The 16,881-nt window shown below is 40.2% G+C and overlaps 1 protein-coding gene across 10 annotated transcripts in view; it reads right to left on the minus strand.

The window, feature by feature from the left end:
- Positions 1-3,410: 3,410 nt before the first annotated feature.
- dlg5a (discs, large homolog 5a (Drosophila)) overlaps positions 3,411-16,881 on the minus strand; it is a 59,726-nt gene continuing 46,255 nt past the window's right edge. For 3 of the 10 annotated variants that reach the window (XM_088634573.1, XM_088634572.1, XM_088634567.1), the window contains exons 18-34: positions 15,543-15,687; positions 14,898-15,019; positions 14,482-14,571; positions 13,852-14,020; positions 13,257-13,334; positions 12,137-12,299; positions 11,537-11,670; positions 10,866-11,030; positions 10,393-10,576; positions 9,446-9,594; positions 8,841-9,011; positions 8,321-8,517; positions 7,828-7,971; positions 7,264-7,391; positions 6,821-6,930; positions 5,096-5,205; positions 3,411-4,969 (exon numbers count right to left, since the gene is read on the minus strand). In XM_088634573.1, coding sequence (XP_088490699.1) covers positions 4,866-4,969; positions 5,096-5,205; positions 6,821-6,930; positions 7,264-7,391; positions 7,828-7,971; positions 8,321-8,517; positions 8,841-9,011; positions 9,446-9,594; positions 10,393-10,576; positions 10,866-11,030; positions 11,537-11,670; positions 12,137-12,299; positions 13,257-13,334; positions 13,852-14,020; positions 14,482-14,571; positions 14,898-15,019; positions 15,543-15,687 — 2,363 coding nt within the window. In that variant the 3' untranslated portion in view covers positions 3,411-4,865. Of the gene's footprint in view, positions 4,970-5,095; positions 5,206-6,820; positions 6,931-7,263; positions 7,392-7,827; positions 7,972-8,320; positions 8,518-8,840; positions 9,012-9,445; positions 9,595-10,392; positions 10,577-10,865; positions 11,031-11,536; positions 11,671-12,136; positions 12,300-13,256; positions 13,335-13,851; positions 14,021-14,481; positions 14,575-14,897; positions 15,020-15,542; positions 15,688-16,881 lie in introns of all 10 variants that reach the window. The other 7 variants (XM_088634571.1, XM_088634568.1, XM_088634566.1 and 4 more) reach the window with 4 other exon arrangements.

Here is a 16,881-nt window from a genome sequence, read left to right on the forward strand (position 1 = left end):
GCATTTAGTCCTTGAAAGGAATGCTACGGGGTCTTCACTTCAGCTAGTTGCATGAAATGGGATGCATTACTCTTTCTGGGAGGCTGTCAGCTGGCCTACGGTTCTGGCTACAGACTGGGTCAGAATATCTGGCTTCTAGACACCGAGGGGCAGAATGACACAAGGACATGCCAGTGTCCCATTGGCATGACGTCACTGAAGGGGTGTTTCCCAAGTGTAGATGACTGCATTCCTTTCCAGAGAGCCAGGGTTATGAAGACAAACCAACACTAAATTATTTTATATCCCGGTTGTAAACTGGGTATAGTGACATCAAGCACACTCAGATTAGACTTCCACAATGTTACTGGTAGCAACAGGATCATGCATGATGATTTTCTAGGAAAACAAAACTACAGCAGCTGTCAGTGAAACCTGAGGAACTATTTTACAACCACAGTGTTAAGTGCAGGACATTGCTAAGGATGAAAAGCTTAATTTCTGGACCATAACTCATAGTCATTTGCAGCAAGTCATGGGACTTTAAGCAAGTGTGTAAAGATAAAAAGAATGTAGGCTATAGCAACAATTGCTACAGAAACAGCATTTTGCCAAGCTGCGAAAGGCTTCCAATGCTAACCTTACAGCAGACTCCCATCTGTTCAGAAGTTAAGACGGCCTGTCAGCAGCTGTCCAGAAACGAACACCTCAGCAAAGACATGATCCTCTTTAAGCACATTTAAGAGGAATTGTGGTGCTATACCGAAACAAGTTCGCCAATCTAGTGAGTGGAACACAAGGAGAAAACTCATTTGATGATTCATCTTCACAAACCTTCACACACGAGAACTGTTGGGACCTGATCAGATAATGAACTCTGAAATAGCTGGAAAGCATCTAATTACCAGAAGGTGACAGATGTGTGTGACCACAGTTCAGTGCATGTATGTTTGTAGTTGCGTGTAATGGGGTCTGGTGGCACTGAACATGTTACTGAAGTGATGTCACCCCTTGAAAACTAGACGGCAATTTCTCCCTCAGCAGAAGACGCAGTTATTTGGCATGTCAAAGCCCTTGACAGACCATCCTCTGAACCCTGACAATCAACACTTAATAATATATGCACCTATACAATATAGAAGTGCATACTTTTGATGACTCTGGCCCTGCTACAAACCCTTTTGGATGAGGAAATTTCCAGTTACTCGTTCAAAGCGGGAGGGTTTTTTTCTTTAGTTCCTATAGTATATCCAATTGCAATAAAAGATTTAAAAACATCCATCTGTGAGTATTAGAACAATACTGGCATTGTGTTGGAGAAGAATAGAGGTCATCTGAAAGCCTGACAGCACACAGAGCCCTGAGCACTGGTGAACACGCACCTCCAGAAATATTACTTCCACGGAGAAGGAACTGTATCTTCTGTCAAGACTTTGTTCTATTTCAGCATTTTTGGAAAATCATTAATATTTTGAAGTTGTAACATTTGCTGGAATCAGATATTTCCTGGGAGAAATTTCTCTAAAACTCATGAATTAAATTTGTAGCCGACAGCCTCAAGAAAGAGGGTTCAAGTAAGGTTAATTATCTGAACCTTTGAAGGAAGTGTCCCCATCGGAATGCTTCTAGAGGAATTTGCTTTTCATCAGTGCACATTAAACCTGTGACAGGTTTCTCAAACACTATATTGATGTTCTCATCTAATTAACCTAGATTGTAAATCTTAGATTTGATTAAGTGAATTCTCTTGTCACATTTGCCACACACTTAACCAATAGGCACATTGTATACCCTATCTTATTTCATGTACATAGCATGTGGACAGCATTTAAGACTGAACCATTAATGTATTCATGGAGGCATTGCATTACAGTGAAATGACACAATGTGGATATGCCGAATATCCATATAGAGGAATTCAACCAGAATGGATTTGTGACAGTATCCATTTTAAAATCTTCAGCTCTAGCCTGACATGTATTTGATGGTTTAATTAATGAAAAGGTACTGAACAATTCCTAATCCTCAAAACACCATTTGCATTTAGTCAAACATCACTGTGTAACACCACAGATCTCATCCTTCTTAACTGATCTCATGTGTCACACTCATTTTGGGGCACTGCACAGCACAACAAGGCTAGAAGTCTTATGTCAGCTGTCTCACACATGATACTTCACATTGACTGTATGTAGCAAGAATCATTGGGAAACGTTTTTCACCTGGTGGGAAAGGTGAAACTCGGGAACAAAAATCCCTTCCAGGTCTTTGGCAACACTTTCTGCTGAAAACACCATTCGCATGACATTACAGCAAGAAAGCGGGGGGGTTTCGGTTTCCAAGCCTAGCCCAGTCAAAGCCACACACTTAACCTTATCTTGTACACGCATTAAGGACATAAAAAAGTAACAAAATCAGGAATCAAAACTAAACACTTCCTGTCCGCAGCCCTGAACGAAACTTAATTGTGTCCTCTCCAAAAGGAAACCTGCAAAAAAGCGGAAGTTTCCAAGAGGTCTGGTGTGAGCGGACATGGAGCAGGGAGCAGTGCTCTTCCTCCAGCGCTCTGTACTCTGTGCAAAAGCAGCACCAGCCTGTGCAGCCCTTCTGTCCGCTTCAGACTGCCATCGACATGCAAGTCTCACAGCCACCCCGCGCCCATGAAACCCCAGATTGAAGACGTACCTTCTACTTGGCACATTTGCCTCCTCCAGTCAGTCTTTGTTGGCTTGCGGAGCTGTATTCAGACATCAGGACCCCCCCTGCTGAATCAGCTTCTTCAGTGCATTACCTCCCATACGCGCTTGGATATGGAGCACGTTCCAGCACTACTGTAGGGGCCTAAACAATTAGTGCCCCCATCTCAGTGATTAAAAAACCGCCTTTACATTATTATTTGGCACTAAAAGTCAGTTGTTGCTTAGCCTAAAAAATCTGGAACATCATGAGATGGCTTCATCCCCAGGTATTCGGCATCTGCACCGGTAGCGCGCTTTGCTCCTTTCAGTGCCAAGCTCTTAATAAACGACAACTTTAATTGCTTCAAGAAATTAAAAATGAAAACGTTTGTATTCAGATTACAAATTAATTCAAATTAAAAGAGCTCCTGAGAACCTTAGCTTCAAGAACAATTGTCCCCACTATACTTATTCTGCAAATCCATTGTTGCAAGCTTAATTTATTTGCACCTTCACAAAATTAAACTGTGTACATATGTGGAACAAAAGCAGTCATATAACACAACTCATTTATCCAGAATGCAGTGTTACACAAGACCTTGATGAGGTATCCTAAATCTGTATTTCTTCAAAATCCAAGTGTTCTCCCGTTTTCTCCCCTGTGACTAGGATGCCCGAAGTAGAGAAATGTTTTCGTCTATGGCTCATAGCCTCACAATACCAAGACCCAAACATCAGCATCAGATTTTAAGGTACAGAAAAAATTACTTTTATTCTCATATTAATCAATTTCTTAACATTTGATACAAATCATATACTTTAATAAAGAAAATCCCAATCAGAACAGTACCTGTCTGTTTCAGCCGCTTGACCTTTAGTCTAAATCCGACCGTGCCTATAAAAACGTTCTCTCTCACATGAAAAGTCTTATGCTAACAATCCAGCAAAATACCTCTGACATTAAATTTAATTACAAAATTTCTAATTTGTAACCCAACAGTCAAAGTTCAGGACCAATTTTTCTTTGAAAATCTGTGCAAGAAAACATCCCTTTTTGGAGAACACACACTGTGTTCTTCTTTCTGAAGTTACTCTAAGAATAAAAGACAACTGCGTGCCGGCCAGTGAATGAAATGTTAGGAACAGTCATTGTGATATACTTGAATGTAGACTTGTTTGCACAGGATAACTATAGTACCTAAAATATGATACAAAAATTACAGAAATTCTAAATGCAACTGTGTTAAGGTTACACAGATTTACAAGTGCAAAACAAAAGCAAAACAAAGCTGACATACTGGAGTTTGGCACAACTTACATAAAAGATAAAAAACAAAAGCATTGCATTGAAGACTGAATGAATGACCATTTATCTGTGCCTCGTATTTGAATTAAAAAACCCTTTTAAATAAATCTAAAGACACTAATACAGATTAAACAAAAACAAGCTTAAGAATTACCCTGCAAAATTGCACCAGGATGACATTTTTAAATAGATACATTTAAAAGTGACAAAAAACATGCTATACGTTTCTAAGAGCTCACTACCAAATGCTACACACTACTAGGCCCAATGCCTAGTTTTTAGTTTATTACACATTAAGATCAGATATATTATGGAGTTTAAATATTAGATCTGTAAGGAAAAAACATTTGACAGACAAAGGATTTATAAAACACACAGTGGTCTGTCCTGTACAGGAGTGCACTGAAAAGTTCTAATTTACGCCAGAGGTGAGCCCAGCCACATGGTCACCCTGCTACTAAATGTTCAGTCAATGTCCAAGGCACTTCCACATAGCCAGTACACTGTTCATTCACATGCAACAACTTCACCCCTGTCAAGAGAGGTTGCTTCATCAGAAAAAAAGGGAAAAACATTCAAGTAAACATTAAATAACAATACTCAGAAAACAATTGTAAACGAGTGTTTTTTTTTAAATCGCAGCATCACTAATGTTAAACTTTTCTTACAGAAAAAAAAATAGCAATCAGTGCTGTACCAATCCTATTCCCACAGTGAAGTGTAACTGTTAAGCTTCCGTGTTACAGGTTCTACCAGTTTTAGACACAAGATGCAGACAGAAGTGAATTACTTGCTATTTAAACAGAGTTCAGTGTATTGTACCCCCTTCACTGATTTATCTTTAAAGTTTTCATGCAGCCGCACAGACCAAGAGCACAAGCATTGGCGTCTGGTTGGAATATCTAGAGAGGTCCAGCTGGAATCCACAGGACTTTATTCTGTTCTTGATCAACAATGGTCATGATCTGAGTGCAAATGTAAGCCAAGCTGCCTCCCTGGACAATACCTACAAAATGTAAGATCAACGTTAAAAACTACGATAGGAATAAGGTTAATAAGTAATTAGAGTAATTAGTTGTTGTAGTGCCTTGTACATAATTATAACTGTACAATTTGGGGGAAAAAAACCCACCTGTAAAGAATTTGCTGTACTCCTGCTCTGTTTTCTGTGCAACCTCAAACTGTTCCTTGGAATGTTTTTGAGAAACTTTATCCCGCAGAAATACTGGATCCTTCTGTTCCCTAAAACAGAAGAAAGTATATAGTTTAAAAAACATTTTCCACAGACGGGAACAATTGCTAAATAAGTTCCTGTAAGTGATTGCCTTCTGACAAACAGAAGCAGTAAAACTCTGTTCTGTCATTATTAAGCGCAGGGGAGGGGTGGCTGCAATACTAGGATATACTCCCGTCTGTTTAAAATAAAAACACACCAATTTTCAGCACTCCAAAGCGGGCAACTGTAAAGAATGGATGTGTGGAGGACATGGAGAGCTACAGCTGTGGGCTTTCAGAATCCACCGGAAAAATCACCAAACCCTAGAGAGCACAGAGGCTCCACATGCCAGCGGTTGACTCTGCCTGCACTTTCTCACCACAGAGGTTAAAGTATCATAATATGGGAATGTTACAAAATGGTGAAAGGGAACAGGACAATGTTTTTTAAAAATACAGGGGACGGGCGCTTCACAGCTCATCCTCGCACTTAAAAGGGAGCAGTGATATTCAAGTCGCCAGGACAGCTGGCGCTCCACTGACTCCACTCCACTCCCAACTAATGGCAGTAATCTAGCCCCCCTCATTGAAACCTCAGACATAAGAGATCTTTTCTAGCATCTACCTTCAGTTAATCGCAATTATCCTGCAACAGCCCAAAGAGGACACGGAATTTTAATTACAATTTCATTTTTATGGATATTGTTCTCGAGAGGAGAAAAGATGGAGCAAAGCGTCCTGAATATTCTTCCCATATAGACTGTCTTTTTAAATAGAAGCTATCACTATGAGGTCTGGGAAGAACAAGGCAATGAGGTAGGAGTGGGTGAAGAGCTTAAGAAGTGCCTGGAAAATGATCATTAATTCATCACAATGTTTTAAGAGTATTCACTACAGTCAAGGAACACTCTTTATAGTCAGATATCGCCACAAATGATAGCAACTTTACAAAGAACTTATTCCTATGGATGCTGGTTTTATGCTTAAATTGCATATTTAATATTTTTATATTAATACATAAAGAAGTCGAACCAGAATTAAATCATGTCCTCCCAAAATATTAAGTTTCTTGACAGAGAGAGTAGTGGATTGTGCTGTAAACCGTACATTATGCAGTTAGACTGCTGGAATGAGGAATTTTTCTCCATCTGATAGGTGAAATAACATATCGATCGATATAAACACTTTAGTGGCTGAAATATTCACATTGCCTAGTTAATATTGCCTAGTTATTCACCATGGACTGGACGTCACCTGTATTTTTCCTTCTGTGAGACAAGATCAACACTTGCTGTTACACAAGCAATTACATGCATTACATACATCACTTAAATGAAGCTCTGAAGTCATTCCTACTGCTATACATTACTCCACAACATCTAGACCCTCAAACTCTAAGTCTAAGTCTAAAATAAAAAAAATAAAAACTTATGACAGGTCAAAGAACAACACAGTCTGGCACTGATGGATATGAGTGCATTAGAAATCTTGATGATTACCCCCTTAATAAAAGACTCCTTTCATAGAAATTACTTTAAGGGGAACAACAGTACCAAGGTTATGCTAATCAAGAGAACTCCTATTAATAAGCTACAAAATTCCCACTAACAAATGTTTTTTGTAAAAAGATATGGCTACTTACTTTATCTGCTTTGCGTTTTTGTAGCGAATGAAAATGACGATTGGGTAAATGTGAACGCTGTGAAGCCTTTCAATGGCGTGAGGAGCAATGTCAAGCAAACAGTGACAATCCTATGAAAGAACAAAATGGTAACATTTCCAGCTGTTTTCCCCCATGAGAAATGAATGAAAGAACACAGGAAAACGTCATTTCAACACACCTCATGATCTTACTAACAGCAACACAGAATGCCACCTTCCAAAACAGAACCTTAAAATGGATAGACTGCAGAGTATTTCAAGTCTTTAATTTTCAAAGATTTACTGAAGTTGAACTATAAAAGAACAACAACAACACGTTCCTTTAAATTAATTTGAAAGCTAGATGAATTCTGCTTTCAGAAACTGTCCTTTTATACTTTGCACCAAACATACTTTTAAAGTATTACCAGAACGGTTATCTACCTTATCTGTTATTTCCTTTATAGAGGCAACAGTCGTCACATCAAAATGTCCACTGCGTCTCTTATAGTCGATGAACAGGCAATCTTTCACACCACGTTCTATTGCTTGTTGAGAAGCTTTCATCACTTCTAAAATGATAAGAACAAAAAAAGTTAATGTAAAAAGGAGATCAATAAATATTTATTGAGTGAGATCTTTACCAGCAGCAATTTCACTTGTCAGTAAATAATTTAATTTCACAGTAGACTACTATGTCCATCAGATGAAGAAGTTTGTGAAACATTCCATGCCATTCACAAGTTATATGATTCAGGATTTTAGCTTCTTGCAACATGTCTGGACAATAATGAAGGAGAACTGAAAAAAAGCAGGTCTTATTTTCTCATGAATGTAAGATGAGATCAAAAAGAAAAAAAAAACAGGTATACAAGAGGTGTAGGTATACAGGTATACAATTTTCACTAGAAAGAAGCTTTTAGCATCTTCAGAAATGACTCGTAGAGAAAGAGCTGATACACAACAACCAAAACAGCAACAAGGGAAGGTTTATATTTAACCACTCACCAAGCAGGCATCGGCAAAACTTCCCTGGAGACTCTTTCACCAGCATGTCCTTCACCGCATCTACCAGCGGCCCCAGGATAAGCACTGGTCTGGGAGATGTGCACTCAACCTTCTGCACCCTCTGATAGGCCAGACTTACACAATCTGATAACATACAAAAGCCCTTATACAAATGTATGCGCTTTATGGGTTGCATTAATATGACATCTCGTCAACAAAGGAAACAAGCCAGAAGAGTAATCATAATCTCCAACAGGACGTGAACTAACATTGTCTGCTTAACATGAAAGTACAAGCTACCAAGGGACCAAAGCCCTTTAGCTCATTACCATCCACCACCATGTTATTTTTCACAGAATGCCTATGATTTTCTGCAACACCTCCGTGCATGTCGAGTAATAGTCCTTTACTCCTGGGTCTTGTTTGTGAAAGAAACGCACGCGTGCCTTGTTAACTGAAGTGCAACATTACCAATTCAATTAAGAACACTCACCCTCCAAGAAAGGAATCGAGTCTGTGCTAATGGCATCGAGGGCTAACAGGTCCTTCCCGTCTTTGGAACCGCTGCGCTTGTGTTTGTGCTTGCGGCGAAAGAAGGATCTCCGAGCTGCTGCCGACAGCGTCCTGCTGGAGCCGCTGTCGTCTTTCATTTCCGACATGCTGTGCCGCCGGTAGAACTCCTGGTCCATCCTGCGCAGGGAGAAGTACAGGCCTCGTTCACAACATGGTCAAAGCTCATCAAGAGAATTTCAAGAGAAAAGCTCCACGGGTTGCACAGACACTTCAACGTGTTACTTCATGGCTTTGAAAGAAAAGCATCTGAGGAAGGGAGCAATGAGTGAGATGCCCACACATGAGAGGAAAGAGGCTAAACAAGGAATCGACACAAATTCACGAATTCAAAAGCCACAAATTCTAACAATGGCTTGACTCCTCTTCTACCTTATAAGGCTAAAGGAACAATTAATACAAAATTAATTAATATGACAATTACTTTAATAAATTAGACTCACATGTATTTACTTGGAATTTGCCCTCTTTCAAGCTTTTGAGCATTTTCGTCAAGTTGCCAGGCCATCCAGTAGCCAAAATTGCCCTTTGGTAGAGTGTCGTCCACATAAAGAATGTCATCCTTTTTAAAACTTAAATCTTGTTCCATCTCAGCCACTCGATCGTAAAGTGCCCTGCAAGCAAAACCACCAGGTTTATTCTCTTCACCCTGCCTTCACGCAGAACTGTCCAGCTGCAAAAGCAGAATACTTCTGAGAAGGAAATATATTAATTTCTAACAGATGTGGATTATGGCACCAGAAGAATGACAAGCTGATTTGAGCAAAAGTGACTGCTTCAGCTGGAGTGCAAATAGCACAATATTTCAAATAGCTTATTACAGCTTTTAATGTTTTGGTCCAATCAATGAAACTCTCACTGATTCTCTACTGGGAATGTGACCAAATGAGAAATACGGCTTTTCTGAAATAAATTCAACACTGAATAGTAATAATAATATTATTCTTAATAGTAGTACCCCACCACCTGAATGCGCACCACTGTTTAACTTGAATTGACAGAAAAAAATCATTCCTGCTGCTCTTTTTCTGTAAATGTAGGTGTCTACCTGATGTAGAATCCATCTCCAGCCATCTCTCTGATCCTATTGAACTCATCGATTCGGTACTGCACTTTCAGCGTGACCGAGTCTGCAGGCTTCAACAGTTCAAGGTAGGCCTCTTCCGCAGTTTTATTCTTCATCTGGAATGAATTGTACTGTTGGGGAATTAAAACAAGAACAAACTGCACCATTCTGAAGTGAATGGAAAACAATCGACTCTTTCCATAATAATTTGGAATTTATCTGAATCTAAACAGATCACAGTTATAAACTTTTTCAAACTGTATCAATTGAATTATGTCCTAAAATGATAAGACTCCATGCACTGGACGTTTTCCACTTCCAACATGTATAACCCTTCACAATAGCGATGATAAATAACAACGGTTAAGTATGAGATCCCAGGAATATTATCAGTGACAGCTCCAATCTCCAGGGCGTACTCAGCTTCAGATCTCCATTAAAACCCTTGTAAAATATTACGAGTTATACTCATTTGTTTTGCGATATTTAAAAAGCATTTAATCTGAAACCATGAAGTTAGCATAAAGGCTGTAAATAAAACCACAAAACAAAGAGAGGAGATAATTCAGCCTGCATTCAAAACATAAATATTTACAATTAAAAGGTTTTGTTTCCTAGATACAAATTAAATGCAGATATTAAAAACAAATGCTTATCCACAGCACTTCTGTAGGAGGTTTCATATTGATTTTCTTTCTAGCCAAATGGACTCTTTCACTTTACAAAAACCATGGTTTATGATAGCTGTCCCGGGGATATTAACACAATGCAAAATCGAACAGTACGCTGGCAGGCAGCGAGTCAAGGGAGACACTTAAAATAATAATAGGAGCAAAAAAAAAAAAAAGGTATTTAGATGGGAGAAGGGGAAAGAAAACGTCCGCCAAAAATGGCCATGATCTTGGAAAAACATCCTCCCCCTCTATTACCTCCAGAATCATGTCTCCCAGCATCAGCCCACCAGTACTCTTTGCAGGACTATCATCCTCCAGGCTCTCCACAAAGATGCCATACAAGTTCCCCCCGCAGATCTGGATCCCCAGCTCCACCTGGGATTTCTTGATGGTGACAGTGCGCGGTTCTGGAATTTGCTTCGAAGCGTCAACTGGCATCCTGCAGCAGACAGCCCAAAGAGTCCAGGTCTCGAAATAAATAACTTCAGAGGTGTTCAAAAGATGAAACATACTTCTAGAACTTGCTGTAAATCTGGAAGCCATTTCCGAACCACAAATAAGATCATATGGGAAAAAAAATGTCAGAAGTATTAACCTTGTTAAAAGAATGTGATGGGTTGTCCAATTTTAAAAATCAAAGTCACTTAGTGGGTAAACTTTAACTGTGTAGAATTGTATAGAATACTGTTTTGACACAAAGTAAGCAAGTTGAAAGCGCGGCGGCTGACCTGAAGGAGTTTCGAGGGCTGGTGGTGGGGGTGGTTTGCTTCGATGGAGGGGTCATGGTGCCTTCATCCTGTTCACTCAGTGTGTCAATGGTGGAATGATTGTCGGGGGTTGTGGTGCCACTGCCTTGGGGATTGGACTGATTACCTATTGGCTCCAGCCGAGAACTGTCAAGGAATTGGAGAAAGGACCGGTCAGCATTGAAAATAACCCAGCTTACCTCAGTTACACCACTGCGACGCATCTCAGGCTTTTAAACATACCACACAGTCTCAGAGAGTGATTTTAACCAATGCCAACATCATGCACTAACTGCCGAGCTGTAGAAAATCACTGAAGTAATTTTTCTTCTTATCTTTAACTGTCTCTAGAGTTCAATGGCACCTCAGCCAGTTCATCATAGCTGCTGCTTTACAGAATTCTAGCTATCTTCTCACACTACCTAGCACACCGCCCTTCACGGGGGAGAGAGATATAAAGACCCCCAAAGCCTATGATTTCATAAAGCACTGTACACAGGCAATAAATGAGCGAAAGAGTGCAATAAAACACTTTCCAGCCCTGAAAGCTTTGACAGCAGATAATCAACAATTGTTTTTGAATGTGGTCTTCGAAAAATCCCAACATGCGCGGTGTATTAAAAAGCTGTAGAAGTATACGATATATCAGTAACCTTGATCGTGAATGGTTGCCCAGCTGGTACATGTGAGGGTTGTACTGTGCCAAGATGGTGATGGTATCGCACTGCTGCCCGATGATCAATCGCGCCTGCTGTTCTGTGGCGTTTCTGAGGTTAATCCCATTGTACTGTGGGGCAACAAAAACAAGATTACAGGAAATAGTAATAATAATAATAATAATAAACTTTATTTTATATAGCGCCTTTAAAGGTGGCTTCTCAAAGCGCTTTACAGGATGACAATAACAATAAATAAGAAGACTACAACAATAAATAAGAAAATTTCACAAGACAGGACACAATTATAATTACAACAATACAACAATAACAATAGAGGAGACCGTGGACGATGATATTAAGAAGAGCAGAGGGGTGAAGAATGGAACCAGTTAAGTAAAGGCTTTTCTGAAGAAGAAGGTTTTGAGTCTGGATTTGAAGGAGTTTAGAGAAGGTGACTCTCTAATATCCTTGGGCAAAGAGTTCCAGAGCTTGGGGGCATAGCAGGAGAAGGCCCTGTCGCCCATACAATGTATACAAGTACGGCCGTAAATCCTGCAGCACGGCTCTGAAAACACAAATGGGAAAAAAAAATACCTCCAGCAGTTGATCCCCGTACTCCAGCCCTGCCTGGTGGGCGATGCTTCCTCCCGTCACCTTAGACACGAAAATGCCCCCGTTCTCCCCGCTCACGATGGAGATCCCAAGAGGCTCCGCGCCTTTGTGCACAACCACATTCCGCGGCTCCTCCAGGTAAGGCCTTGGGGGAGCAAGACCACAAAATGGGCTTTTGCTCCAGGGTACAGCCGCCCTTCAGACTCCGTGTACACAGTCCAACATACACACGTCAATGCACATTTCCATGCAAGTATACAGGTCACGACAGAGTGGCGCAGTTATTATAAAAGATTCTTTTTAATGTTTTTAAACAAATCCAAACCTGATCAAATAAAATAAGCAGACAAAACAAATTTGGAAAACAGAGGATTAAGACGGTCCAAATGTTTAGACGAAGTTTTCATATGAGCATCAACCTTCTGTTTCTCTGTCTATACAGATGGGATCTTTAAAGGGGGAACATTCATTTCAGCTACAGCAATTGATGCAACATGCAGTCATTCAAGAGATCCATGCCACCCACCCCAACAGCACCAAAACAAGTAACACCCCCCGCAGATCACTGTAAACAAGGCCTGTTCACAGGAGGCAAATTCAAGAAAAAGACAAAAACCTACAGGCCACTTTAACAAAGGAAATTAAAAGGTGTTAAACGTTTTTGGAATTGAATAAAAAGGGGGACATCTGAAACAAAAGGGCATGTCCCAAATTTCCCTTAAAACACCTTTAAAACTTGTGTTAAGTTCTCTGAAGCAGAATTGAATGGATTTAAACTTTAATCATAAAAAACAAGAACACAAAGCTATTTTTTTCCTAACTGCTGCTGGGCCTAGTAAATATTTCAAGATAGTCTTATGAGTAAGATCTCATCTAATCTGCATCAGTCTGGATCTTCAGGGACACTCATGCAACAAGGAATTCGCATGCACATTTTCATCTGGTTGATCAAATTCATTGTTATCCACTGAGAAACATACATAAGAGTACATAAGCCTACCAGTTACCGCACTGGCTATTTTACTTCACAAACTGCCCCCTTCCTAAACAAGCTGTAGTCTTTTCTGGGACATGCCCTTCATGCGACTTGCAAAGAACAAACCTCAAGCTTCTTAAGGATGAGAACCTTGGCCTAGGAGCCACAGGGATTCTCAGAAAGGATCTGTTACGGAACAGATATCTGAAAGATTCGGAAGAGTGAAGAAAAGGGAATGAAATCGAGAGTCTAAGCACAGGACGAGCAGAACTAGAGAGAAAAAGGGTGCAAGAAAAACAAAAGACAACTTTTCATTGAAATCAAACTGCCCCGTCAGGGCACTGTTCCACAGTGGTGTACAAGGAGAAAACTCTAGAAACTGGAATAAGAACTCAGCTGAGTCGAGCAGCACCTTGTTAGAAGAATACAAGCTCTACATTTTTGGTATTTAAACACATACTTACCCCAAAATAAGCTGCACACTTGCTCAATGAAGGGCAATTATTTAAAACTAATACAGTAGTGTGTAATGTGAAGAAAATAGTGTGGCTTATGATGGTAAATATCTCAGTTTAAAACATCTAGATTGATGTGAGCTTAAACAATGCTGAATATTAAAATAAATTCCCCAGCTTTCTTCACTGACGTTGAGAAAACAGGCAAAACATGGCAACATCTTAAATGAGGTTATCATCAACCCTGCAGGCAAATGCATTCCTACCTGTCCTTCCTGCGCTCCCCCATCGGAACAGGGCTCACGGATATTCTGGGCAGGGTGGCAATGGAGCTCTGAGACTGGCTGCTGGCGAAGGAGGAAGTCTCCAGATTGAGTGGAGACTGAGGAGGAGTGATCAGACTGGGACTGCTGCATTCGGAGTGGGAGAGCGACCCTGCAAAAACCGCATGGGACGCGTTTACTACGGAAACTTTAAATGATTAAGCTCTGCCTATTCGTATACTTCCTCCGGAGGCAGGACACAAGTGGGCCCATTTAAAATAACCTGCACTATTAAAAGGTAGCAGAACACTTGTAGAGAGTACCTTATACTCCCTATTCAATTAAAAAAGGTATTTTTCACTATTTAAATTGCAAACTGTGACTTCCATTGTATTTGAGCTTTTTTTAGTAGCAAAGAAATGCTCTAACTAGATGCTTGGCTTAGTCATTTCCCCAACTGAGTAAAGAAATATGCAAAGTCCATAAGAAAAATTTAAAATACCATGAATGACAAAGATGTACCATTCCCCTCATAATGCACACTGTGGTTCTCATTCTTCTTTCAGACCACGGAACAGGTGCAAAATCACTAAATGAGTCTGCCAATTTCAACTAGCCGCTTCAGACACGTACCTCTGTCAGAACCGAGCATGGAGCGAGGATATCGTGGTGTGGAAGGTATTTTAATCCGCTCAGTCCTGTACTGTAAAGTGCTGGATGAACCTACTTATGTCAAAAGTTGGGATGGGTGGGGGGGGGGGGGAGAAAAAATGTTTTAATTTTTGCTTCTGACAGGCTGTTAAAAATGAAATTCATAAACCACACTACCTTCAGGTTACAGTATAGCCCTCTCACAAGGGACAGCAGAAAACATTCAGTACAACAGACACACAAGCAACAACTTTGACTGAAGAAACAAAACAGCAGCAACAAGAAGTGGTTGTGTTTAAGTCTTAAGTTTTATAAAGTCCCTTTCAGAATAAAAACAAAAGGCAAAATGCGAGTGAATTTCAGCAACTTCAGCAAGACACTAAAATTGCTCCACTGACCTAATCGAGCACTTGACGGCAGGGAGTTAGTTCCATGTGGCGTTCGACTACGAGAGGACTCGGGTACGTCGCTGGTGCGTTTGTGGCTAAGGTCCAAGCTCAGACGACCCTGATGTTGTGGACTAGATTTCACACAAAATACAGATAGAATCCTTTACTCATACATTTCACGATGAGTTTAAACTACCAGACAATGGATTTTACTTTACTTACAGCAGCTGTTTAAGCCCTGTGCTTCTCTGCTATTAACAGAAATAAAAAGATTCACTCGAGAAATGTTGCAAGCTCACATAAGCTGGAAATAGCTTTCATACCACCTTCACTATTTAACTTGGTCTTCATGGGGGAGTGTTCAAAGCACTGAAACTTTTGGCATGCAAGTCTTGAAATAATGACGCGCATAAATGAAGGCCAAAATAAAATGAGAAATACAGTAAGAGATGCAATATAATAGTTATTGTTGAAATTTAGCTGGAGAAGAAAACTGATGTTTAAAAAACTGACTGTTCAACCTTTCAGAAAAAAAAATAATGAGCAGGAATAAAGCCAACCCCCCCCAAAAAAAAACAGTCTGAGGCTGCCAGCCTTAAAGAATGACACATGAGCAACAGGGCTGTCTTGGGGGGGTTTGAGAACCTTGAGTACCTGGGATGTGAATGCTGATGGCAGATTTGGCTGGCGACAGAAGGGCAGTTATTAGTATGAACACGGTGACTCCAGGCTGTGTAAATTGGATTTCTCATGACAGCAGTCACTGCTGGGCAGGGTGCCAAACCTCTGTGTGTGGAGTCTGCATAAAGATGAAACGATAAGACCTTACAAGCCATGTGCTCATAACACGTTCAAATACAAATCCAGAATGAAATCTTACATATAACTTCACATCACCTCCCACCAACCAGAGCGCTACTTCTACCCTCAGCTGCAGATGGTGATACTGAAACAAACACTGTGCACAATGATTCTGCGTCATTAAAAGCACCTGGAATTGCCATCTTCGCATTGAAAAAAAAAGAATCCAATAAATCACAATGCAAGTTCCACGTGGACAACGAATTTGAAGATTTACGGTATGCAGAGATCTAATTCAAGAGGTCTGCTGCATGGGACAAGGACTGCTCCACACTGATGACTCAACAGTGCCTTTAGAAATCAAGGTATTGGCCATGATAATCTAATGTTCTTCACCTCAAGATTTCCTGCTAAGTGGAACATTCACCTTTCCTTCATGCCCATCATCTGTTTAAGCTTAATTTGCTGCGCTATCTCTACATTTCAGTAGACGGGTAAATCTACATACAATCAGGTGGCAAGGTGGCGAGATGTGATGGCAGGCGATATGCAGAGAAACACTGTCATGTTGTCAAGCCCTGAAACGTGTGCCATGATGGCTGAAGCCAGTTTCAGCAATAAATGAAAACAGTCTGGGAGCATCTAAAAGATTACATCATATCGCCAGTGCAGTGATGGCGCATCAGGCAATAAATTCCAGGTATGGACTCCTTTCAAATTCCCTTTCCAACAACAAAAAGGTAAAACCATAGCCCAGAGGCTGATTCACAATATGACAATCCAAGTTGTCACCATGAGATAAGTCATTTCTCTCTTTCCAGAAATACCAGGTTCTAGCTATAGCATTAAATATTTAGCAGCAGGTAACTCTCTAGTGCAGCACAAGTAGGTCAGGCTCATACAGTTGAGACTTACGCCTGTCTTTCTATTAGATGAGAGGGGAAGCCTTTAGAAAACAGGTTTTGATGAGTTCTTCAATGAGACAATACTTGTGATGTTAACTATACATTTAAGTAAAACATTCAGTTTAAGAAACAATTAGAATTAAGCGTTCCTTAAGTGTTCATATTGCTTAATTTTGCAGGAAGACTGAAAAAAAAAACAGGAGCCAGCAGATGTGTCGGTATAGTATAAGTAAACAGAAGTCTTGTCATGAAGGTGCTGCTGTAAACAGACACCCATGGCACTGCAA

Source organism: Lepisosteus platostomus, chromosome 6 (genome assembly GCF_059453375.1).
Source record: "Lepisosteus platostomus isolate fLepPlt1 chromosome 6, fLepPlt1.hap1, whole genome shotgun sequence".
Lineage (NCBI taxonomy): Eukaryota > Metazoa > Chordata > Actinopteri > Semionotiformes > Lepisosteidae > Lepisosteus > Lepisosteus platostomus.